This window comes from Amblyomma maculatum, chromosome 2 (assembly GCF_055883805.1).
Source record: "Amblyomma maculatum isolate TAMU_Amacu chromosome 2, ASM5588380v1, whole genome shotgun sequence".
NCBI lineage: Eukaryota > Metazoa > Arthropoda > Arachnida > Ixodida > Ixodidae > Amblyomma > Amblyomma maculatum.
In genome coordinates, this window is record NC_139345.1 from 223500903 (window position 1) to 223525187 (window position 24285).

At 47.5% G+C, this 24285-nt stretch overlaps 1 protein-coding gene, 1 long non-coding RNA gene and 1 pseudogene across 6 annotated transcripts in view; 2 read left to right on the top strand and 1 right to left on the bottom strand.

Moving 5' to 3' along the window:
* The window catches only part of LOC146201362 (uncharacterized), a 408702-nt gene that overhangs the window by 192036 nt on the left and 192381 nt on the right, over positions 1 to 24285 (top strand). The window lies entirely within an intron of this gene.
* The window catches only part of LOC146201370 (heparan-sulfate 6-O-sulfotransferase 1-like), a 119301-nt gene that overhangs the window by 66352 nt on the left and 28664 nt on the right, over positions 1 to 24285 (top strand). For all 5 annotated transcript variants that reach the window (XM_084595795.1, XM_084595796.1, XM_084595797.1 and 2 more), the window contains exon 3: positions 15043 to 15356. In XM_084595795.1, coding sequence (XP_084451921.1) covers positions 15043 to 15356 — 314 coding nt within the window. The remainder of the gene's footprint in view (positions 1 to 15042; positions 15357 to 24285) is intronic.
* On the bottom strand, positions 20555 to 21976 carry LOC146201371 (uncharacterized; annotated as a pseudogene).

Below are 24285 nucleotides of genomic sequence, written 5' to 3' on the forward strand. Positions count from 1 at the left end.
GCCACCACACTTGACTGCGGGCCACTAACTTCATTTTTTCAACACCCGGATGGCACTCATGCAGCAGATTCAGCACTGCTGCCCATAGCGACTCGGGTACTACCACCCGATTTCCCTGAAGTATGCAGCCTTCCATCACTGAGAACTTCTCCATTCGATTTGCAAATGGCCGAAAATCCTGTCTGGGTGGCAAGTGCCCTCCCGACCACAACACACTGCGCTGGGGGTCCAACACGGGTCACGATCAGTTGCTGACTCCACTGCCGAGGCTGACAGGATGTGGGTATGCACCTTCCAACATGAAGACGTCCTGGATCCTGGGCTCCTCTGGTGGTGCCTTAGCAAGTGGCAGGTGACTCAAAGCATCAGCATTTTCCAAGCTCGCCCCTGGTCTGAAGCACAACCGGTAGTTATATCCACTCAGAGTTAGGACCCAACGCAACACTTTCGGTGAACTTTGAAGTGGAATTCGGTTCTCATGACCAAACAGTCCCAATAATGGCTTGTGGTCGGTGATAATTTCAAATGGCCTTCCCCACACAAACTTATGGAACTTTAACACGCCAAAAATAACTGCCAGTGCCTCTTTATCCAACTGACTGTCATTCTTCTCAGCAGCTGTTAGTCTCCGAGAAGCAAAGGCTATTGGCTTCTCCTCTCCGGACGGCAGCCGATGTGCTAGTACAACTCAATGCCATACGGTGACGCATCGCAACACAGCAACAAGGGCAACCTTGGGTCGTAATAAACCAACACTCGCTGATACCAGCAACTGCTTGCTTTGTGCAAATGCTGCTTCCTGTTCAGGTCCCCAGTGCCATGGGACTCCGTTCTTAAGCAATTGGTGCTGGGGGTGCAGTACTGTTGACAACTGTGGTAGGAACCTCCAGTAAAAATTAAGCAGACCCAGGAAGCTCTGCAACTCACGCGTTCCAGTCGGTGCCGGTGCTCGAACAATGGCTTCAACTTTCTCTGGTGCTTGATGCAGACCATCCTTGTCAATGACATATCCCAGGTACGCTACGCTTGCTGCGGTGAATACACATTTCTGGGCCTTCAGCTTTAACCCTTCATCACTCAGTCGTTTCAACACTTCCTCCACATTCTTACGGTGGTCCTTTGCCGACACACCAGCAACTAGTATGTCATCGAAGTACACAACAGTCTTTCGGCAGCCGTGAAGCGAATTCTCCATTTCGCGTTGGAAAATTGCCGGTGCTGATGCCACTCCAAATGGCAGTCTGTTATACTGAAACAGTCCCTGCTGGGTATTAATATTCACATACTTCTTAGAATCCTCGTCCAGCTCCACTTGCTGGTATGCGTCTTGAAGGTCCAATTTCGAAAACACACCTTCTGCCAGCTGCGCCCAGATTTCCTCGACCCATGGCACTGAATATGTCTCAATATCGGCTGCTCGGTTCACTGTGACCTTGAAGTCTCCGCACAGCCTAATTTTCCCGTCCTTCTTCAAAACGGGCACCAACGGTGCCGCCCATTCTGATGTCTGCACTGGTTTGATAATATCTTCTCTCTGTAGCCTTTGTAGCTCCTGGGTCACCATGTCTTGTAGGGCAAAGGGTACTGGCCTTGGCCTGAAGAACTGTGGCTGCGCATCCTCGGGTACTCTTATCTTGGCTTTCACTCCTGAAAATTGTCCGAGACCTTCGGCGAACGCATTAGGGAACCGACCTATCCAGTCCTGTATATCTTCGACTGTGTTAACATTGAGCGGGTTCTCAAGCAGCATTCCAAAAGCTTTTGCCCAGTTTCTGGCTAATAGGGCCTGTGAACCACCTCTGACGATGAACGATGGCAGTTGTGCACCCTTTCCTCCAAACTTTGCAAGCACTGACGCTTTCCCCGCGACCACTGACTGGTGTCCGAAGTAGCCTCTTAACTTGAGATCAGACTTCTTCATAGCCATCCTATGAAAATGTCTCGTGAATTCCACTTCTTCCATCACCGAGTAGGTTGCTCCTGTGTCAACTTCCATGCGTATCGATTGACCATTAACACTAACCATAGCGTAAATAGGTGGGACTCTCGGCTCGAGGACGTTCACACTGTCTGGCTGTGGCATGACGGCGGTGTTCGCTGGTCTGCTCTCCAGTAACCACAGATTACCGATGTCCGTTTCTCCGTTCTCGTCTCCGGGTGGCATATCTACCAGATCTACGGCCATCACCCTGCGGCGAGGTCGATATCTGGCCGGTCCTGCTCCTTGCTGCCTTTTCTGTTCCGCGCCTCGCAGACTTGTCCCAGGTTCCTGTCCGCCCATGCATTTTTTTGCAATGTGACCTTCCTTCTGGCAAGCAAAACACCGTAAATTCCTGAACCTGCACGAATGCTCGTGGTGCCTTCCGCCGCAGCGATGACAATCACTGTCTGCCTCGCCGCCTTTCGACATGCGGTGAATGTTCACCTCCTCAGTCTGCTCGGTCATCATTTTGGCGCCCGAAACGGCAGCTTCCATGCTAGTGATGATTTTGACCGTGTGGTCCAGCGTTGGCTCCGACCCTTCCAGCAGCCGTCGCATTGCACCATCCCGAATACCATGCAAAATCACACAAATCCGCCAACTTATGCAGTTCGGCAACGAACTCCTTGACTGGTTCTCCGTCCTGTTGGGCTCGGCAGTGAAAACGATAGCGTTGTACGATTATTGACAGTTTAGGCACGTAATGGTCGGTCAGCAACTGAATGTTCTCGGTGAAGGGAACGTCACTTGGCTGTTGGGGTGCCAGTAAGTGACGAAGCAGTGAATACATCGGCTTTCCGCATGAGCTGAGAAACACAGCACGCTTCTTGTCCTCCGGGACGCTGTTGATGATGAAGTGCTGTTCAAGAATCTCCACGTACTCCTCCCATTCCTGTCCTTCGCCTGCAAACGCCTCTAACTTCGACATCACGGTCGATATTACTCCGGTTACTCCTCGTCGCCAGTTGTTACAAGTGTTAATACACTTTTATTATCCCCAACTACATGCGGTCAGCATGGCGGTTGTCCAACCAGCCCTAGCCCTAACCCAAGCACACGGAACACAGATCACCAGACACCGCATGAGACACCGCGTCTAGTCCAGTTGACGCCCCCGTCCAGTCTCCCTTCTGCATGCCACCTGGATGTCCACTCCGTGCCGCTGGTTACCGACACAACGCCTCGGTGACGCTAGTTACCACCACAACATTTCCTTTTCTGTTGACCCAGGGTTTTCTCTATATCTCTGCAGAGTAAAAAACTCATTATACACCTCACGGACAGTAGGCATGGCAGCAGCAGCAAAGAATGGTCATCAGAGCGGTAGTCCAACATACGTTGTTGGGCGAGTTAGTATAGATCCATTATTAATTTAAACAGCGCGAACCAAAAGACACAGGACAAGATAAAAGGAAGCCACAGTACAAGCGCTGACTCACAACTATGCCTAAGCGTTTACTCCAAGGCCCAGATAAAAACAAATATGACGAAATTGAAACAATCACATGAAACAACCTCTGGGTTCACCTGCTGCACAAAAAGTCACTCAAATAAGACATCTCTTTGCTTGAAAGAGCAAGAGAAGTCTTGCTGACACACTTATTGTCCGTTGAAAAAAAAAAAAGTACTGAGCCCCTTAGCAGGAAAATCTAGGACACACGTAACGAATTCTTCGGATTTTGTTGAAAAACTTTGTAGCTTGAAGTTAGACGCAGCTGACGTGATGGTGTCCTTTGACGTAGTGTCCCTGTTCACCAGTGTGCCTATCGCTCTAGCCATCAGCACGTGCGAAGAAGTGCTCCGAAGCGACAGTGCTCTCGCTGAACGCACACCCTTTGATGTCGCCGACCTGTGCACATTGTTGCGATTCTGCCTAAGCAACACTTATTTTACCTACCACTCGAAGTTCTACAAGCAAACAGAGGGTACGGCAATGGGTGCTTCAATATCTGTCACCACCGCTAACCTTGTTATGGAGGCTCTGGAAGAAAAAGTTCTCGCCAATTTTACGCCAGCCCCAAAACTATTCTACCGTTATGTGGATGACTGTTTTTGCATCCTGCGAAGAGAAGACACCTCTCGATTTCTACATGCTTTAAATTCAGTGGAACCGGTTCTGCAGTTCACTGTCGAGTTCGAAAAGCAAAACTGCCTACCATTTCTCGACGTGCTTGTGACCCGAAAAAACCATGACCTTTCGTTCACCGTGTACCGCAAGCCCACACACACTGGACGTTATCTGGATTTTAACTCGAACCATCCAATGGCTCACAAGAAGTTGGTCGTTTCTTCACTTGTAACTCGGGCCAGAACAATCTGCAACGACCAAAACAGGGAGTCCGAGCTTAAGAAGGTACGGCACGAGCTTTGCAAGAATGGATATCCCACGCATTTTATTTCGAGGATTGAGAAAACTGTTTCGCAACCAAGGATAACCACTCCCAAGACTTTTTCGGCCAGCGCAAGGATCCCTTATATGCGTGGTGTTAGCGAAGCTCTTTCCCGCGTATTTTCAAAATATGACTTGCGCATTGGACACGTGCCGACCTGCAAGCTTCGCAATATGCTTGTTAATGTTAAGGACCCCCTGCCTTCAGTTCAATTCCCTGGTGTGGTTTATAAGATACCCTGTGGCGAATGCAGTGAAGTTTATATCTGTGAAACTGGGAAATTCACACGAAGATTGAAAGAACACCAGCGTGACGTCCGGAACAATAAGATTGCTTCAAGTGCACTGGCAGAACACGCGCACAAGACGGGGCACCAAATTGCCTGGGATGATGCTACGATCTTAGCTAAAGAAAAGAATCTGACAACGCGGCTGCTGCTTGAGTCGTCTTTCATCCAGACAACAACCGGAATCATGAATCGCACAACAGGAAACATGCCATTAATCTATTCACAATCATTACGTCACCAGCTTCGCCTTTAAATTTCCACTCCCTCGCCTTGTCCGCCTCATTGTGATCAAGGAACCCGTAGGGGTTCCGAAACGTCTTCTTTTTTCATGTTGACTTGGTCAGTGACTGAAACTCTTTTTACTCAACTACCATGCCTGACCAGACGAACCTTCGTCAAACCCTTGACTACTCACAGATTATGACTAGCAGCTTATCGGTATCGCTAAAGAGGAAAGTATATAACAGTTGCATCTTACCTGTACTCACCTATGTGGCTGAAACGTGGAGGCTAACGAAGAGGGTTCTACTTAAGTTGAGGACAACCCAGAGGGCTATGGAACGAAAAATGGTAGAGATAATATTGTCAGGCATGCGAACAGAAGAGAACAAGGAAGTGCAAAAAGAGGCTCTCTGGAATAGAAGTGGAAGAAGAAGCTCACTATATCTTGGTTAGCACATCAGGCTAAGGGGCAGAACCACTTTGTAAATAAACCTTAACAGTGTGGTGGAAGGTGCTGCAAAGATCACCACGTTTTCCTCTCTACCTCGTTCGAGCTGACGACTCGCTGGGCTCCCCCCTTTGATACCCACAATGATCCAAGACGGCGATGCACGGCAGCCAGGTCCAGCGGCACCCGCATGGCAGCATTACCATGAGCCGCGGACCTTTTCTGGCAAGGCTGGCGAAGACGTGGACGACTGGCTCACCAATTACCAGCGGGTGAGCAAGTACAATCACTGGGATGCCACTGTAATGCTGGCAAATGTTGTTTTTTTCTTGGACTCCACAGCCCTGGCATGGTTTGAGAACCATGAAGCGTCCTTAACGAGCTGTGATCGTTTTGAAGAGGAGATTCGAAATTGTTTCGGGGATACCACGGCAAAACGGAAATGCGTTGAGCAGACTTTATTCCAGCGAGCCCAAGGGCCTGGTGAAACATGTACAATGTACATAGAAGAGGTCCTAAAACTCTGCAAAGCGGTGAATCCGAGCATGTTTGATGAAGACAGAGTTGGCCACCTCTTAAAGGGCATCGCGGTGGACGTATATAACTTTTTAATTACAAAAGAAAACTTAGATTCTCCCATGGCCGTAATCAAGCACTGTCGTACGTTCGAAACTTTAAAGCTGCGTCGCATAACCCCGAAATTCGGCCGTCTGCCTAACGTGACCACTGTTGCAAGCGTGGATTCTCACGAGCATTCACATGAGCCTCCGCATTTGGCCGACATGATTCGCCAAATTGTCCGTGATGAGCTCTCCTGCCATCAAGATGTGAACCGCAGTGCAATCCCCTGTGATAGCTGCTCCCTGCAGGCAGCTCCCATCCAGCGCTCTTCTTGGCGTTCTACCGCTCGCCCTCCCGTCCGTCACCACCGAAACGACTCATATGGCCCTGCTCCCCCAGCTCGTACCCACTACAGGGCGCCACCCCTCCGCAACAACCCCAGCGGCTGGACTTTGCTGATCGCTTCGATCCTGTTACCGAGGGCTATTATTTGGACCGTGCTCGTGAACCACCCATCTGTTACCGCTGTGGTATGCTTGGCCACATATCCAGATTCTGCCGCCGCCGGAACCCGGCACCACGCTACCAGCGCCAATGATGGAATCGCCGTTCTACCGTGAGTCCAGAAGTCCGTGACCCGACCTATCCCCCTCCTTTGGGCTCCTACCGCTGCGTACCACCACGCAACGACTCACCAGTTTCTGATCGCAGCCTGACTCCTCCTGCCCGCTGCTCCCGACAATCGCCTTCTCCCCGCCGTTCTTCTCCGCCACCGGGAAACTAGCGTGTGCGGCCGATGGAGGTGCGGTCGCCAGGTCATCGGTATTGCCAATTCCTCTACCGGTCGTTATGCTGAAGAACCGCTTGGAAGTGTTAGTAGATGGTGTTTGTGTTATGGCCTTAGTGGATACGGGTGCTACAGTTTCCATGATGAGCTTAGATTTTAAGAACCGTCTCGGCCGCAAAATTATGTTTGGCTGGAATAGAACTGTCATATTTCGAGGTGTAGGGGGAGAATCGTTGCTTCCGCTTGGTATTTGTTATGTAAATGTAGCGATCGCTGGACGCGAGTTTAGAACTGAATTTACGGTGCTCCTTCGCTCTATGCACAATGTTATTCTAGGAGTTGACTTTTTACAGCAGTGTGGCGCAACTCTCGACTTCAACAGTGGCGAGATATCAATAAGCCCTAGCCTTCGATCGGCCCTCATCATAGCCTCCTTTATATTCTGTGCCTGTCAACGCGCCGCGCGAACAATAGAGCGGCGCCGTCGAGTAAAGTTGCGCGGTCCCCTCGCTGGGGTTGAGGCGCACATAGGGGTTGAGGCACACGGGTTGCACAGGTACGAATGTCGGCGCGGGGCGGGAGCGCTGTTATTCGCTAGCGGGATAACTGTTCCCAAGCATGAGTCGTGCATATTCAGCATATTTACTTGTAAGGCCGACATCCACTAAGCATAACAAGTGATCATGATACTTGTTAGGCAATAACACCAACGCTATATGACATTTTATGTCAGGCTGTTTCTAGAAATTGCACATGGCTCGAAAAACTGCATGACTGCTCCGCTAGCGCAATTGGTAATAGAAACATTACAATGCTAGTCTATGCTGCAATAAAACAAAATTTAAGAAGAAAGGCACCAGCATTTATTTACACATTTCACAACAGCAAATGTGCTTCAAGAGTGCCTTGTAGAAGTGGTGTGATGAATACCTGCCACAAGTAGGGAAAAAAGTTCACGGTGACCGCTGTCACTGATAGCACTTCAGAAGCCAGCTTGATTTACAGATGATTAGAACAACTACATCGCAGTATGCCATTGAGATCTGTAAGGAGAACAATTTTTGTATCAGCTGTTACTTTCAATGAAGACAAATATGCGCGTTGCATCTTTCTGTTTCGATCACTCCAAAATAATCGTCACAATAGGCAAAGCTCGTGTTTTTTTTTTTTCCACGGAATTGCGCAGTTAGCGAAACAAAAAATACTGCGCTGGAGCACATGTAACATACCACACAGACGAGCTAACCAGGGAGGAAGTTTGCATCGCAGTCCAGAAAATACACGTGCACATTTAATATTATTATTACCTTACTGACGCGTAATAAACACACTTCTGGTGCTGTCATTATTTCTCACAGGCCTTAATGCGGTTGAGTGCGAGAAGGGAAACTAATATAGGCTTTGCAAGATTTGGTTTAACTCACTTTAAAGTAGTCACCTTCACAATAGGTAAATCTTGTGTTTTTATTTTATCACAAATTTTTGTAATTAGCGTATACTGCAAAAAAAAAAAAAAAGCTTCGCAGGAGCACACTAACACACTACGCAGACGAGCTAGGCAGGGAAGCAATTAGCATTGCAGTCCAGAAAGAACAGGTGCGCATCTAACATTACTATTGCAATATTGACGCTTAATAAACACATTGGGGCTGTTACTATTTTTTACAAGCCTCAAAGCAGCTGAATATTACGCAGCGATCGCCGGAAGGACAAAGCAAAGCTGGCACTTACCAGTTGGTGCAGTGCTGTATTCCTGCAGCACCCGAAGGCAGAGAAAAGTAGAAGCATGACCTTGCACACAGCAGAACAGTCCACGAAACAGCAAGACAGCGGCAGCGCGTGGCTATCCGGACCGCTTTGCAACTTGGCGCACCCGGCACTCGCCTGGCGAAGGTGATCCTACGTCGCTGTCACCATCTCTCAGCAGCCAGCGGCGTAACTTGTCAACGGAGGAGGAGCGGCGGTGACAGCCGCGGAGCGCGGAGTTGACAGGCACAGAGTGTATAAAGGAGGCTATGCCCTCATAGAAGAATCGCCGCGGGCGGTCCAAGTGTTTTCTGTCTTCGAGGATACCGTCGTTCCGGCGATGTCCGCCATTTTCGTCCCAGTTGTGTCTTCGGGTGCGGTTCCCAATGCCTTCGACGCTCTAGTGGAACCCACTTCCCTTTCCGGTGCCAAAAAGAGTGTGTTGGTGCCCCACAGCGTTGTTCGAGTGAACGAGGGCCGTGCCACGCTTTGGACTGTCAACCATACCAATGAACCTGCCGTATTGCCGCGTGGTTTCAAACTCGCCGACTTTGAAGAACACCTTTCTATGCACATCGCCGCGTTCAGTGACGGCGTTGCTCGTTCAACTAGACGTCCCGATCATGCTGATTCCCAGTTTCAGTCTATGATAAATGAATCGCTACCCACCAACGACCGCCGAATATTGATGGAGGTTCTTATGAAACATGCGGACGTGTTCGACTTTGCTCGAGATCAGCCACCACCGATTCCGCCTTCCCGCACCCATCACATGATCGAAACTGGATCTGCACACCCGATTAGACAGGCACCATACCGTGTTTCACCTTCAGAACGTAAGATAATTGACAAACAGGTCTGTGATATGATGCAAAGAGGAATCATTCAGGAATCATCTAGCCCATGGGCCGCCCCTGTGATTCTCGTGAAAAAGAAAGATGGCACCTGGCCATTTTGTGTCGACTATCGCCGCCTCAATACTGTCACCAAGAAGGATGTTTACCCGCTCCCACGTGTTGATGATGCCATTGACTGCCTCTATTCAGCTTCCTACTTTTCATCTGTTGATTTACGATCCGGATACTGGCAGATACCGATGCATCCGAAAGACAAGGAGAGGACGGCATTCGTGACTCCCGATGGGTTATATGAATTTAACGTGATGCCTTTCGGCCTATGCAACGCTCCGGCTACCTTTGAAAGATTTATGGACACTCTTTTGCGTGGACTGAAATGGCAAATTTGCATGTGTTACCTAGATGACGTTGTGATTTTCGGGAAGACCTTCGCCGAGCATAACAGCCGTTTAGCTGTGGTCCTTAACTGCATGGAGAAAGCGGGTCTCGTGCTGAACTCTAAGAAGTGCCGCTTCGGTGAAATGCCAGATCGTTGTGCTTGGGCGTTCGGTGTTAGGCCTGACCCACAGAAGATTGAAGATGTCAGCTGCGTCAAAGAGCCCAAGTCTGTGAAAGAACTCAGGAGCTTCCTGGGACTTTGTTCTTACTTTCGACGCTTCATCCTTAAGTTTGCTGACGTAGCCTACCCCCTCACATGCCTCTTGCAGAAAGATATTCCTTTCAAATGGACTCCTGAATGTGATTCTGCGTTTCGCCAGCTCAAGTTTCTTCTTACCTCGCGGCCCATACTGCGTCATTTCAGCCCGACAGCTCCCACTGAACTCCACACTGACGCAAGTGGCATCGGCGGGGGTGCTGTGCTCATACAACGGCATGACTGAAACCAACACGTTGTCGCTTACCCAAGTCGCACCCTTAGCAAGTCTGAACGCAACAATACCGTGACGGAGCAAGAGTGCCTTGCTGTCGCTTTTGGCGTACAGCGGTTTCGCTCGTACCTTTATGGACGTTCCTTTACAGTCATCACCGATCATCATTCGCTTTGCTGGCTGGTGAATCTACGCGACCCCTGTGGTCGGTTGGCCCGCTGGGCATTACGCCTTCAGGAGTTCAACTTTACAGTGTCGTACAAAAGTGGCCGCCAACACGCTGACGCTGACTGCCTCTCGCAACTACCCTCTGCGATGACAACTTTGACGACTATCTTGCCGCCGTTTCCATACAATTTCCGGATCTTGCCACTTTCCAGCGAAAACAACGAAAAGATCAAGACTTGGTATCACTTTTTGAAAAAGCTCGTGATCCGGCATCTGCGAACCCTTTCTGCATTCGCGATGGTTTGCTGTATCGAAAAAATTACTCGTCTGGCGGTGTACGCTTTCTGCTAGTCATTCCGGCTAGCCTCTACTCCTCTGTTCTACACTCTATGCACAATGACGTTACAGCTGGGCACTTGGGGTTTGCCAGGACTCTTACGCGCATTAAGGAACGTTTCTACTGGCCAAATTTGCGTCGAACGACTCAGCGTTACGTGAACTCCTCCGTGCAGTGCCAGCGGTTCAAGCTCCCCACGACTTCTCCGCCGGGCCACTTACATCCAGTGACACCACCGACCATACCATATGAGCAAGTGGGTGTTGACCTCATAGGCCCATTTCCCCGCTCGTTCAAAGGCAATCGCTGGGTCATCGTGTGCGTTGATCATCTCGCGCATTACTGTGAAACTGCCGCCATCCCTTCCACCACCGCCGCTGACGTCTCGTTCTTTCTTCTTCACGCTGTCGTCCTCCGTCATGGGCCTCCTCGTGTAATTATCAGTGACCGAGGCCACCAGTTTACGGCAGATGTTGTGGAGCAGCTTCTGCGCTATTGTACTTGCCAGTTGCGTCATTCTACGCCGTACCATCCCCAGACAAATGGCCTCGTCGAACGTACAAACCGGACACTGACGAACATGCTTGCGATGTATGTTGACTCGCGGCACAAGAACTGGGATGACGTGCTTCCTTTCATTACTTACGCCTATAACACCTCGAAGCATGAGACAACTTCCTATAGTCCATTTTTCCTCCTCTACGCCCGTCCGCGTTGACGTTCTCTCGACACCATTTTGCCGTTCTCTCTCGACACCGAGCCGTCTGTTTCCGAGCACCCTCTGCCGCGCTGAAGAGGCTCGTCGGGTCGCCCGATTACGCACTCTGGCCTCGCAGGACCGCTCTAAGCAGCGCTACGATCGTCGGCATCAGGATGTCTCCTACCTTCCCGGCGACTTAGTGTCGCTCTGGACACCTCTCTACAAGCGTGGTTTGTCCCAGATGCTGTTGTCGCACTACACAGGCCCATTTATTGTGCTCAAACGCATCAATGAGTTGAACTACGTCTCGCCAATGTTCCCAAGGTCGCCCCTCTCGGAAAACACAGGTAGTTCATGTCGCAAGAATGAAGTTGCCACTCTCGCTCGGGACTCTGACTGACAGCCCAGTTGCTTCGTCTGCGAAGGGGGAAATGTCAGGCATGCGAACAGAAGAGAACAAGGAAGTGCCAAAAGAGGCTCTCCGGAATAGGAGTGGAAGAAGAAGCTCACTATATCTTGGTTAGCACATCAGGCTAAGGGGCAGAACCACTTTATAAATAAACCTTAACAATATTAAGAGGTAGGAAGCGTGCAGAGTGGGTCAGAGAAATAACTCGTTACCGACATTCTAGCGGAAATTAAGAAGAAGAAACGGGCATGGGCAGGACATGTAGTGCGAAGAGAGGATAACTAATGGTCGCTTAAGGTAACAAACTGGATTCCAAGAGAAGGAAAGCGTAGCAGGGGGCGGCAGAAAGTTAGGTGGGCGGATGAGGTTAAGAAATTCGCAGAGGTCAAGGGGATGCAGCTAGCACAGAACCGAGTTAATTGGAGAAATATGGGAGAGGCCTTTGCCCTGCAGTGAGTATAGTCAGGTTGATGACGATGATGATGAAGTGGTGGCAATCAAACTCCCATCCGGCATTTCCACCAATCAGGTGCTTCAAGGTCAGGGATATAGGGACACTTTCGATGACTATGCAAACTTAGAATATGGACCCTGGTTTCTCTCCATTTGTATCAGCAGCACAATTAAGAAAAAAGAAGGCGCTCTATTCTGTCTCCTTTTTTATTAATTGCGTGCATGCTACTTATACAAATGGATCACAACTAACTCAACAGATTGTATGGTTTCTCTCCGTTCTATTTTCTTCACGGCCGTCACCCTTCTGCTCCATTAAATACTATTATTCCTTACCAACGTGACGCATCTGAGTATTGAACAAATATATAACAGCGCAAAGAGACAAGGACAAGGCGAGACTACAAGGATGGCGCTTACGTCATCGCCTTATCTCTTTGCGCTGTTGTATATTGTTCAAGACGTGAAATCCAGGGTTTGACGGAAACCCATCTGGTCAACAAGGTGTATTCATGGTGGAAAGCATTGAGCACCGACGAATCGTTAAAACAACAATGACATTTCGGCCCCGCTACGGGGGCCTTGTTCACAATGAAAGAAAAATTAACTGAAGGTTGGTTATATATGTTTCATGGTTTGACGTAAGCAGCGGGAGTATATCGGGGATAAATCTCCTTTGTTGTGATTAAGCGTGTTTGCTGTCGTTTGAATATGAAGATTGCAGGTAAAGCCTTCTCAACTTCTTTTCTTTTCCAATTATCTTCAGGCTATCCCAGTCAATGGCATGGCCTTTGGCGACAGCATGCTCAGCCACAGTATTGATTCTTGACATCATTGTGGTGCTGCTGCAATCTTTTTCTCCAATTGCTCTTTTCACCAATGTAGATGTGCTCACAATCAGCGCAAGGAATTTTGTATATGATGCCCTGGAACTTATCCTTCTCTATTTTGACCTTGGCAACCATAGTAGTGTGTGTGTGGTCGTCGCTCTTTTTGTGTCGCAGGAGCCCTCTGCAGTGCTGTCGTTATTCTCTCTTGTCTGAGAATGAATGCAGCGATGGTAAAGACGTGTCTGCCGCGAGAATAGTTATTCTATGTGCTGAAGAGAGTTGCAGTAGAGATGCAGCCCATCATTTTGGCATGACTTCTGTACCTTTTGAGTGATGCATCAAGCAAAGTCACAACGGTCGGGAGATCTTCAAGATGAGCCAGCTGATTTCATGAGGCGGGGGAATCACATGCTCGCCACCGAGGTGCTCAAGGTGAAGGCTCCTGAGCTTGCGAGTAATCGAGGCCTGTCCAGAAGCTAATTCAAAACAAGCTAGAATTGGATGTCATGATTCATAAAGCGCAAAGGATTTTCCTTTCAAAGCTACTGGACGCTTTTGGGGCGGCAAGACCGACCAAACTTCTGTTTATTTTGATATGCCCACCTGTACTACATTGGAATTGACAAGGGCGAAACAGGTTCGTGTGCAATGAGGAGACTCGAATGAAGTTGGCTTTTTTTTTTTTCTTGTGTTCAGATGCACTCCCCAAGTCTGTGAACTTTCTGCAGGGTGTTGTAGTGCATGCCAACGAGAAAGGTTGAATGGATTGACAGGATAAACTGTGTATGGCGCAAGAGGCTCAGGGCTCCGCTCCAATGCTTGTTCTGGACGCCTTCTAGTGCCGCTGTTATGACAAGGGCAACTTGTGCTGATACCGGGTGGAATGACCTTTCAGCATTTGGGTGCTGTGCAGTGAGTGGCTAAAGGATTCACTGCTAGCAAGAGGCTTCAATTGAAGACATGGCCAGGTGGGTGGCCGAAGCTTGAGATTTCTTCAGTCAAGGTTGTGACGGCATTTAAGAAATGCGGAATTTTAATGACGTGGACAGCAGTGAACATGAGATGTGGTCAGAGAGCAACAAGGAACTGTCCGGAAGCGAAATTTGACTAGATGGAAGCGAAATTTGACTAGATATCTCAAAAATATCTCAAAGGAAGTGAGATATGATGAGATATGGAAGTGAGATATGTTACGTAATATGACTGTGACTAGATGTTATATGTCTGTGATGTGACTGTACTGACTTCACCCATCCGTCTCTTACCCACAACTTTTATATCCACTCACCCCATTCCCCCACTGCAGGGTAGCAAACCAGTTTCTTTTACTGGTTAACCTCCCTGCCTTTCCTCCTCCTCTGGAAGTGAGATTGATTAAGTTCACATGAATATAGAGCCTATTTGTACTTGAAAATGTAAAAATGTTTACACGCTTTTTTTCTTTCGCGGAAATCCCATTGGAATCAGGTCTTGCAATTTTTTTCTTGTTTATGGCAATCAGATGGGTGCGTGCTAGAATCAGGGTTCCCAGCTTTTTCTTTTTTGGTTATGTAAATTTGGTGCATGTTAGAAGACTTGGGTAAATATGGTATTGTAGTGTCAAGTTCCAAAAGTGAAACCATCAAAGACTGCAGCGCTTGCCATATGTGCATCATCGGCTCTGAAACGCTGCGGTCACTTTTGGTATCAACTGTGATCACTTGTTACAACTATAAACGTTTTCCTAATGTCACTTGATACTTTATTGTCGTGAAACATAGAGGGCTCTATGAAGTTTTCTGTAATTCAGCACTAGCTAAGAAATAGTTGACGCCGTGTGTTTGTTATACCAAGGCCAACTGCTGCAACATGTTCTCTACACGGAGTTTTTAAACAGTGTTGGGAATTGAAAAACTTTGTAATATCAAAGAATTCACCAGGTCTTTTACTGAGAGGTTTCCTGTAGAATATTATTGATTGTTTACGATTGATGGCTCACTTGTCCTATTGATGCAGGAATTTCTGTCGTGCCCGTGGAACCTGGCAGTGAACCGGCAGACGCGCATGCTTGCCGACCTCACCCTGGTGGGCTGCTACAACCGGTCGGGGCTGAGTGAGCACCAGCGGGACCTACTGCTGCTAGCCAGTGCCCGGGAGAACCTGCGGCGTACGGCTTTCTTTGGGCTGACCGAGGAGCAGCTGCGCTCCCAGCGCTTGTTTGAGGGCACCTTCGGCCTGCGCTTCGTGCGCCCCTTTGAGCAGCTCAACGAGACACGCAGTGCAGCTGCCCAGGGGCGGGTGCCCCCCACTGACCTCGAGGCAGTGCGCAGGTATTTTGGCCTTGCTGCATCGCGGCACGTTTCTGCCATAATGGGTCACACTCTTTTTCTGTCACCGCTGTCAAATGGTGATCAGCTTCATCAAGCATACCTTCAGTGGTCCTCTTCCCGCAAGTCACAGTGTTGTCTGCCATGACAGTGTCACTAGCACAGGTTGAACGTCCAGTGTCTCCCAGCTTTCAAAGGTCGAATTCCGTCAGACTGTTAACGAGTCTCTTGTGTGGCTCAAGTGCATATTTCTGAAAACAGTTCAAGACTGTGTTTAGAGTTACACTTTTCCAAGGCATGGCTAATAGCTGACTAAATTACAATTTTCATCTTTTTGTTCAATCTTCAAAGTCTTCTCATTAAAAGCTCCTAAATGGTATTTTACATTCCAGATTATTTGGCCGCTCAGCGTTTGAATTGTGGTGCTGGCGGAGACTCTTGAGAGTTCCTTGGACTGCCAAAATATCAAAACCAGTCGATATTGTCGACCATAAACCCAGACTGCTCATTGGAGGGTCAAATTCTAAATTTAAAGCTCAGCTACTTTGGTCATCTGATGAGAAGAGAGGAGTCGCTGGAGAAAGATTTGATGTTGGGAAAGGTTGAGGGTCACCGGAGAAGAGGTAGGCAGCGAACGCGGTGGTTAGATGGCATCCTCGAGGCGCTGCAGATGAAGTTATGTGGTGTTAGGAAGATAGTGAGAGATTGGAAAGCGTGGCATGATATGGTCCATAGGGTCACGAAGAGTCGGACACGACTGAACGACTGAACTGAACTGATAAATTGTGGTTAAGATTCAAGCAGGGATAAACAATTTCCTCGAATACTTAAGAAGGCTGAAGGTAATCCTTGTTAAAATCCACAAAAAAAGCAAGTATATGCATTTCAATATTCAGTAAGGTGTGGTCTTTTAGTGCTGGCCTACCTTTTCTAAACTCATATTGTGCATCTGTGATAATGTTTCTTTCATCGCAAAACTTAGTTATGCGTGTAAAAATATTTTTCAATCCCCTTAGAAAGTGCTGGAAGAACAGGTATCAGTCGATAATTCATGGCCATGCTTCGGTCACCTCCTTTGAAAATTACAGATACTCGGGATGTTTTGTTTTGTCAGGAAAGTTTCCGGATTCTAATATTAAATTATAAATATGAGTAAGAACGGAGCCTATTATCGGTAGAACATATTTCACTGGTATTAGTATCTGCAAGTTGTCTATATCGAAGGCACATAACAGTACTACACACTTCCGATTGATCAATTGGCAGGAGGCATATGGTTTCTGTAGTATTACAAGAGGGTTTCTTTATACAAGGAGGATTATTAACCAATCTACAGCGTTTGCAAAATGACTGTTGAAGTATTCTGCTAGTTCTTTGTCATGCAATTAATTTCCATTGACTGTTACTGCATCTGGCATAGAGCTCTTTCTTTTGCAACCTAGAACATTATCTCTCCAAGCAGCCTTTGGTCACTGCTGAATCAGCAAAAAGGTTCTCATAATATGCCAACTTTGCTCGCCTAAGTTCACTGATTTTGTTGAATTCTTTTAATGTCGTTTCTGCTGACCTGCTATGCTGACACCGCTCAAGCCAAGAACGAGCGCTTAAAAGCTGGCCCTAAAAAAATTTCAACCGCTTACCCTCACGGCATGACTGTTCCTGAAATCCCATGGCTGCATCTCATATTTGTTTCGCCCTCAACAGAGAGTGGTTTTGTCTGAGTCTGCAGCATTGGATAGACGATGCTTGCTGCATTTTTCAGCATAATTCGCAATATTCCAGCAAGCTGTGGGGCAGCTCCATAAGGCACAAAAAAGAAAACGGTTTTCACAAGTGTCTTCTGGTTGGATAGAAATGATAAGCGAAGAGCGGTGTGCGACAAGTAGACCCTTCAGCGACAGATCTCCTTTGTGGCTCGCGTGTGTGATAATTTTGTTTTGCTCTCACAAAAGTTTACAGGCACTGTCTACATTCGCCTGCGCAGTCATTTTGAGCCGTTGCACCGATGTTAACGATCGAAACAGCACTAGACGCAGCCTTTCTGTATTTTCAGTTTTGCGAGCTTCAACAAGTGACTCTCATCATTGGTCGAGAGAGGATCTCTACGAAGTCATGAGCAATGTTATTTCTGAGATTATTCGCTTATGGGAGCTAGTCGTTCATAGCCTAACCAACACACACAATGTTCCACACACTTTGATCAATCAGAATGGTATTTATGGCACATGGAGTTTAAAGTTTTAAAGTGAAATGGAGGCAAAATAAGTAGAACAAGGTGCGTAATTTTTGTTAGAAGCTCGTGGAAAACACATGCATTTCCGCTTGTCTTCTATAAAGCCAAAATGGGCATTTTTGTAGACATGCATAATACATCAGGCAGAGTAAAACAAGCTGTGAGGTTACCAAAGATCTCTTCAATATGAATTAAGTTGGCCTACTCTCTCTGTGCTTGGAGAAGCCCCTTTGAAGGTTGTCGTATTGTTACGAGTGGAAATCACGCACCAGTGGGCAACATCACTCTGGAATCGATGGGCACCGCTTAACCGCTTAACCTCGACACTCAACGTCGTCCACACACCCAGACACTTCACTTGCTGAATGCCAGCATGGTACACCACATAACAGTATGAAAAAGATGCTTCTGGTCGTTAACAGCATTCCTCCAGCTTGCATGCAGTCGGACCATACCTTTCTTGTTTGCATTTCCTTTAATCACCCACCACAATGTCTTGGACAAGTAAGCTGATACAGCACTCTGCCTGGTAATTCCATCCAGGCAGAAAAACTACTCTTCAGGCATGAACAAAAATATGTCAAAATATTTGCATGCGAGAGTTTGTTTTGAAAGCAGTGTCACTTGGCGCACGCCTACACTCCACATTGCTGCCAATCGCAGTGCCACCTTTGTTTACAAGCATGACACTTCTCTAGAAGCCACACCTTTTTATCAAATTTTCTGAGGTGAATCAGGCCTATAGCTGCACGTTAACACACTGTGGCTGCGACCACTGTTTCAGATAATTAAAAAGCAGGTATGAGCATTTCATTTCACTATTCATCGCCGCTCTGTACAAGTCTTTTATTTGCATATACGAGCACACTTTCTTTTTACGTTAAACTTGCACACTTGCTCCCCATTTATCGTGTTCCTCAGCGTATTTTCGTCTTCCTCAACATAAAGCACAAACTTTTTTCGGGCTCAGTTTAGTCGTTCAGTCGTGTCCGACTCTTCGTGACCCTATGGACCATGTCACGCCACGCTTTCCGGTCTCTCACTATCTTCCTAACATCACATAACTTCATCTGCAGTGCCTCGAGGATGCCATCTAGCCAGCGCGTTCGCTGCCTACCCCTTCTCCGGCGACCCTCAACCTTTCCCAACATCAAATCTTTCTCCAGCGACTCCTCTCTTCTCATCAGATGACCAAAGTAGCTGAGCTTTAACTTTAAAATTTGACCCTCCAATGAGCAGTCAGGGTTTATGGTCGACAATATCGACTGATTTGATCTTCTGGCAGTCCAAGGAACTCTCAAGAGTCTTCGCCAGCACCACAATTCAAACGCGTCAATTCTTCGGCGGTCAGCCTTTTTCACAGTCCAACTCTCGCATCCATACATCACAACTGGAAAGACCATAGCACGAGTTATACGGATCTTGGTTGGTAGACTAATGTCTCTGCTCTTTACTAGGCGGTCAAGGCTAACCATTGCTCTCTTTCCCAGAAGCAGGCGTCTCCTAATTTCATGGCTGCAGTCTCCTTCCGAGGTAATCTTGGAGCCCAAGAACAGAAAATCTGTCGCAGCTTCCACTTCTTGTCCATTGATGCTCCAGGACTCGATAGGGCAAGACGCCATGATCTTTATCTTTTTAATGTTCAGTTTAAGCCCAAACTTCTCACTCTCTTCTTGTACGCAGATCAGAAGTCTCTTGAGTTCCACTTCACTTTCTGCCATTAAAGTGGTATCATCCGCATATCTAAGGTTGTTGATACGTTTTCCAGCAATCTTCACTCCAGTTGAAGACTCGTCCAGACCGGCCTTCCTCATGATGCACTCTGCATATAGGTTAAATAGGCAGGGCGACAGTATGCAGCCTTGCCTCACTCCTTTCTCGATCGGAAACCAATCAGTTCGGGCTGGAGATTGTAAAACAGCCCTGCTTCATCTACATTAAAAACATCACGTGCCTCATGTAAGACGGCAGTGTAGTTTTCATCCAGTCTTCCACGGCGGAGGTGTCGACTTTTTTTCCTTCGCCACAAACGGTCTTGTAGGAAAGATTATGACGCACCTTGAACCGGTGAATCCATCCACCGGAGGCCTGAAAGTCACCAATTCCAAGTGTGAGTGCGATGTCCGCTGCCTTCTCACGAAGCATGTTTCCGTCTATGTTGACGCCGGCCGCCGTGACCTCTCTGAACCACGTTAGAAGAACCTCTTCCAACTTCACATGGTGGGCAGTTTTGGCTTCTTTAGAATTCATCGCACTGACATGGCCTAGCTCCTTGGCCATGTCAGTGCACCTTTTCTTGGGCTCTTTGTCCACCTTATTTAATATTTCCAATTTGTCTTTAAAGGTCGGCCCCTTTCTCTTCCGTGACATTGCAGTATGATGTACCTTTTCGCATTGCCGAGATGATCACAAAACGACGCGCTATCAACGCGGTGTCAGCCTAAACAAACGAGAAAACGAAGCAACGTGTAGCAACGTGTTGCCGCTGCAGCGGAGACTCCGGAAAGCGGAAGAGGGTGGCCTGCGGGGCGGCGGAGAAATGTGGAGAAGGCCGCAAGGCAGTGTGCACAACTAAAAACAAAAAACAAAATGCGGGGGGAGGGGAGAGATAGAGCTGGAGGGGGGGGGGGGGCAAGATATCGCCGCCTTCCTTCGCCAACTTCGCTGCTGCCGCAGGTTGCCAAGCCGGTTTTTTCCCGCTGTAATTTTTTTTTCTTCTTTCGCGCGCGTGTGCGCGATCCGTGCTATCAGTGCTGCGCACGCTTTTCTCGCTGTGCGTGTGTGCGTGGGCCTCGACCGATCGTAATACCGAAGTTCGTATCACCCGTAGCGAAAAGAAAAGGTGTTCGGAACATCCGATTTTTTGCCCACTGAACGCAATGCAATTCAGCCGGGGAATTTTAAGAATTCGTATCACACCGAATTTTGTATCAGCCGAGTTGGTATCACCGAGATTCTACTGTATTTAGGACTGGCTAATGTACATGTGGCCAAAGTTTCACTGAAATCCGATGAATACTTTCTGAGAAAAGGTACATTGAATTTGAGGAACTTGCAAAAAACACAATTTGAGAAAAATGAAGCTTTATGTTTGCATACTTCTCATGCATGCTCAAAATGCCCCAGGAGAATACATTTCACGGCTGACATTCTTGCAGGTGTCTCCAAAACCCTTCTTAGAGTTCCTTTTTACCCGTCGTGTTTCCTTTCTCTCTGCAAAGTCATACAATTCTGCCCTGTCAACACGCTCTTTGTCCATTCTGTCGAGGGCAACATCACGAAAAACACCTAGAACGAACAATTCCAAGAGCCTCTAGAACAGCTTTTCTTGCAGAGTTACCATCATTGTAGTAGGCTACAGCATCGTTAGCTGCTGTCCTCAAGGTGTCAGCACTGACAAATGTCTTAGGGCAACGACACCAGATGAGTAGGTTCAGCGACTCATTGGTTTCTGTGTTCGTCCGTGAAGACATCTGCTCAGAAGACCTGGATCTGACAACGGCTTGAACACTGGCTTGATGACGTCCATCACGGCCTCAGGAAGGTAGCTTTTGTGGGAGTAGGTCTCAAGGCTTCCCTCAACAAGGCTGCGGTTATACCCACACCATGAAGAGGGTCCCTTTGGGCAGAGTCCATGGTGGGGCTTGATATCTGTGGATAACTTATGAAAGTATATCGCCCACACCGCTTGTCTCATATTATCCAGACTGTCTGGATTTCCTCGAATAGCTTTGCCATAGTAAACCTGAAGGAAGCCAATGTCCTTTTCTGTGAGGCGCCCTTTCCCGGAAAGTGGTAGACCATCGACAAGCTTTTTCCCCTTCTCATTCTTCTTGATGTTCCTGAGCCTTGTGCCCATTCGCTTCTGAACATGTCCTACGCATTCATGTTTTTCTATGGCCTTCTCGTATGGCTGCGAGTCTCTTACAGAAATGTACGCCTTACTGTCTCCATCACCAATGTAACTTGTGTACATTAGTTGGTGCTTTTCAACAGAGCGCCCAAAGATTTTTACTGCTCCAGCAGATTCCATTCCACCAGATGGCCCATCGTAGGTAACTTTACATTCATTCAAGTTGTCATCTGTGTGAACATTGCGGGCACACATGTGGCAAAACTTAGACTCTACTTCAAAGTCGAGCACTTTTCCAGTGTCGGCTTATATCGCTGCTACGATGCCATGTAGTGAAGAATAACCCCGCTTCATCCACGTCCCATCCACTGTGACCGCAGTTTCCAACTCTCCATCAAAGGCGAAGGCCTCTTTCTTCAGTTCTTCGGCAGCTTTTGCCATACTATTACTCACAGCGGTCGTAGATGCACAAAGAAGCCTCGCGTTGTACAATGCAAACTTTGTTGGCGGTGGCGGAAGATTGAGCAGAGCACACATGATGCGACCAGATGCCAAACGTTTGCCGCTGGTGCGAAGGGCATAAACGAACCTTTGATTTACTTCAAAGACGTTGCCAGCAATGCGCCTTGATGTCTCAAGCACACTGAGAGCATCGCACTCGCTGCAGGTGAAATTTATGGAAGATGCCAAACCGTTTCGCCTGTCAATAGCTTCTTCCAGTATTATTGCACCCTTGTTGCACTTTTTACACACAGCAACATCTTGCAAGAAACTGCGGAGAAGAGCGAAGTCGATTAGACGATAGCCAGTCTTACTTGCCCCGTCTACATCAAAGGGATCACTACTGATCCTCTCACCAAGTTTTGTGAAGCTTGCGCGTCATGCCGGTTTCTCACTGCCCTTCTTGCTAGTGAACCGATTACCTTTGAAAGTTCTCTTTCTGCTCCATTTGCTGGACGATCTTGCCATCTTCTGGGCAAGCAATACGTTTGAAACACGAAACAGACACGACCGTAACCGTAATGATGCCAACAGTAACAAACACGAAACACGCTACAAGAGCACCACTAGCGAAACAGAATCTGCTATCAAAGTAAATATTTTTAATACAATATGATCTTTTAATGCACAACATTTATTTGCCACACATACCCAAGCAAACAAAAACCGCGCCATAATGAAGAAAACTGCGAAAGGCAACGATAAACAAACCGGCCTCCGAACTCCGTCCGCCATTTTTAAACACCAGAGCGCGCGGTACATTTTGGCGCGGCATTTAAGCCGTTTTGAGCGGGCGCTCGAGGCCGCGCTTCCGCAGGTTTATTCTTCATAGTGCACTCGATTTTTTTTGGGCCAAAATTGCAAATTCGATTTTTTGGAGGTTTACCCTATCTTACCTCCTTAACTTATCCACTCACATAATTTCCTGCTGCCCCCTGCTACACTTTCCTTCCCTTGGAATCCATTTTGTTACCCTAAGCGACCATCTGCTATCCTCTCTTCGCACTACATGTCTTGCCCATGCTCATTTCTTTTTTCTTCTTAATTTCCACTAGAATGTCAGTAACTTGAGTTATTTCTCTGACCCACTCTGCACGCTTCCTATCTCTTAATGTTACCCCTACCATTTTTCGTTCCATAGCCCTCTGCGTTGTCCTCAACTTAAGTAGAACCCTCTTGGTTAGCCTCCACGTTTCAGCCCCATAGGTGAGTACAGGTAAGATGCAACTATTGTGCACTTTCCTCTTGAGCGATACGGGTAAGCTGGTTGTCATAATCTGCAAGTGCTTGCCAAATGCGCTCCATCCCAATCTTATTCTTCTTGTTATTTCCTTTTCATGGTCCGGATCTGCGGTTACTACCTGTCCTAAGTAGACATATTCGCCTACTACTTCCAGTGCTTCGCTACCTATCTTAAACTGCTGTTCCTTCCCGAGGCTGTTGAACATTACCTTAGTCTTCTGCATATTGATTTTCAAGCCTACCTTTCTACTTTACCTGTCCAGGTCACCAATGATTATTTGCAGTTCACCCCCTGAGTTACTTAGCAAGGCAATGTCATCAGCAAATCGCAGATTACTGAGGTATTCTCCATCTACCCTTATCCCTAACTGCTCCCATTCCAAGTCTCTGAATACTTCCTATCAGCAAGCTGTGAATACTACTCGGGAGATCATGTCTCTTTGCCTAACCCCTTTCTTTATAGGAATTTTGTTACTTTCTTTATGCAGAACTGTGGTTGCTGTGCAGCCGCTATATATATCTTCCAGTACTTTCACGTACGGCTCGTCTACCCCCTGATTTCGCAATGCCTGCATCACCTCCGAGGTTTCTGTCGAGTCAAATGCTTTTCATAATCAATGAATGCTATGTATAAGGGCTGGTTATATTCCGAGAATTTTTCTATCACCTGGTTATGGTTATGGATATCATGGATCATGGATATGATCAATAGTGAAGTACCCTTTCTGAAAACCTGCTTGATCCTTTGCTTGATTGCATTCTAAGGTTTTCCTGACTCTATTAGCGATTACCTTAGTAAATACTTCATATAATCAATGGTTTGACGAAATTTCATCCAGTCAGGCATTTGAATGAAGTGGATCACGGTCACTGACCAAGTCAGAAAAAATTCTAGACGTTTCGGAACTGCATACGGGTTCCTTGTTCACTGAGCTTGACAAACAGTCGTCACCACTAATGTACGCAGCACATGACGTAACGAGCGTGCATAGATGGCTGGCATAGTCCCTTGCGTCCGGTTCATGGTATCTGGTGTTGATTGAATGATTAGTGATTCCAGCAGCCGCCGAGATGATGTGTTTCTTTCCTTGGCAACAATAGTG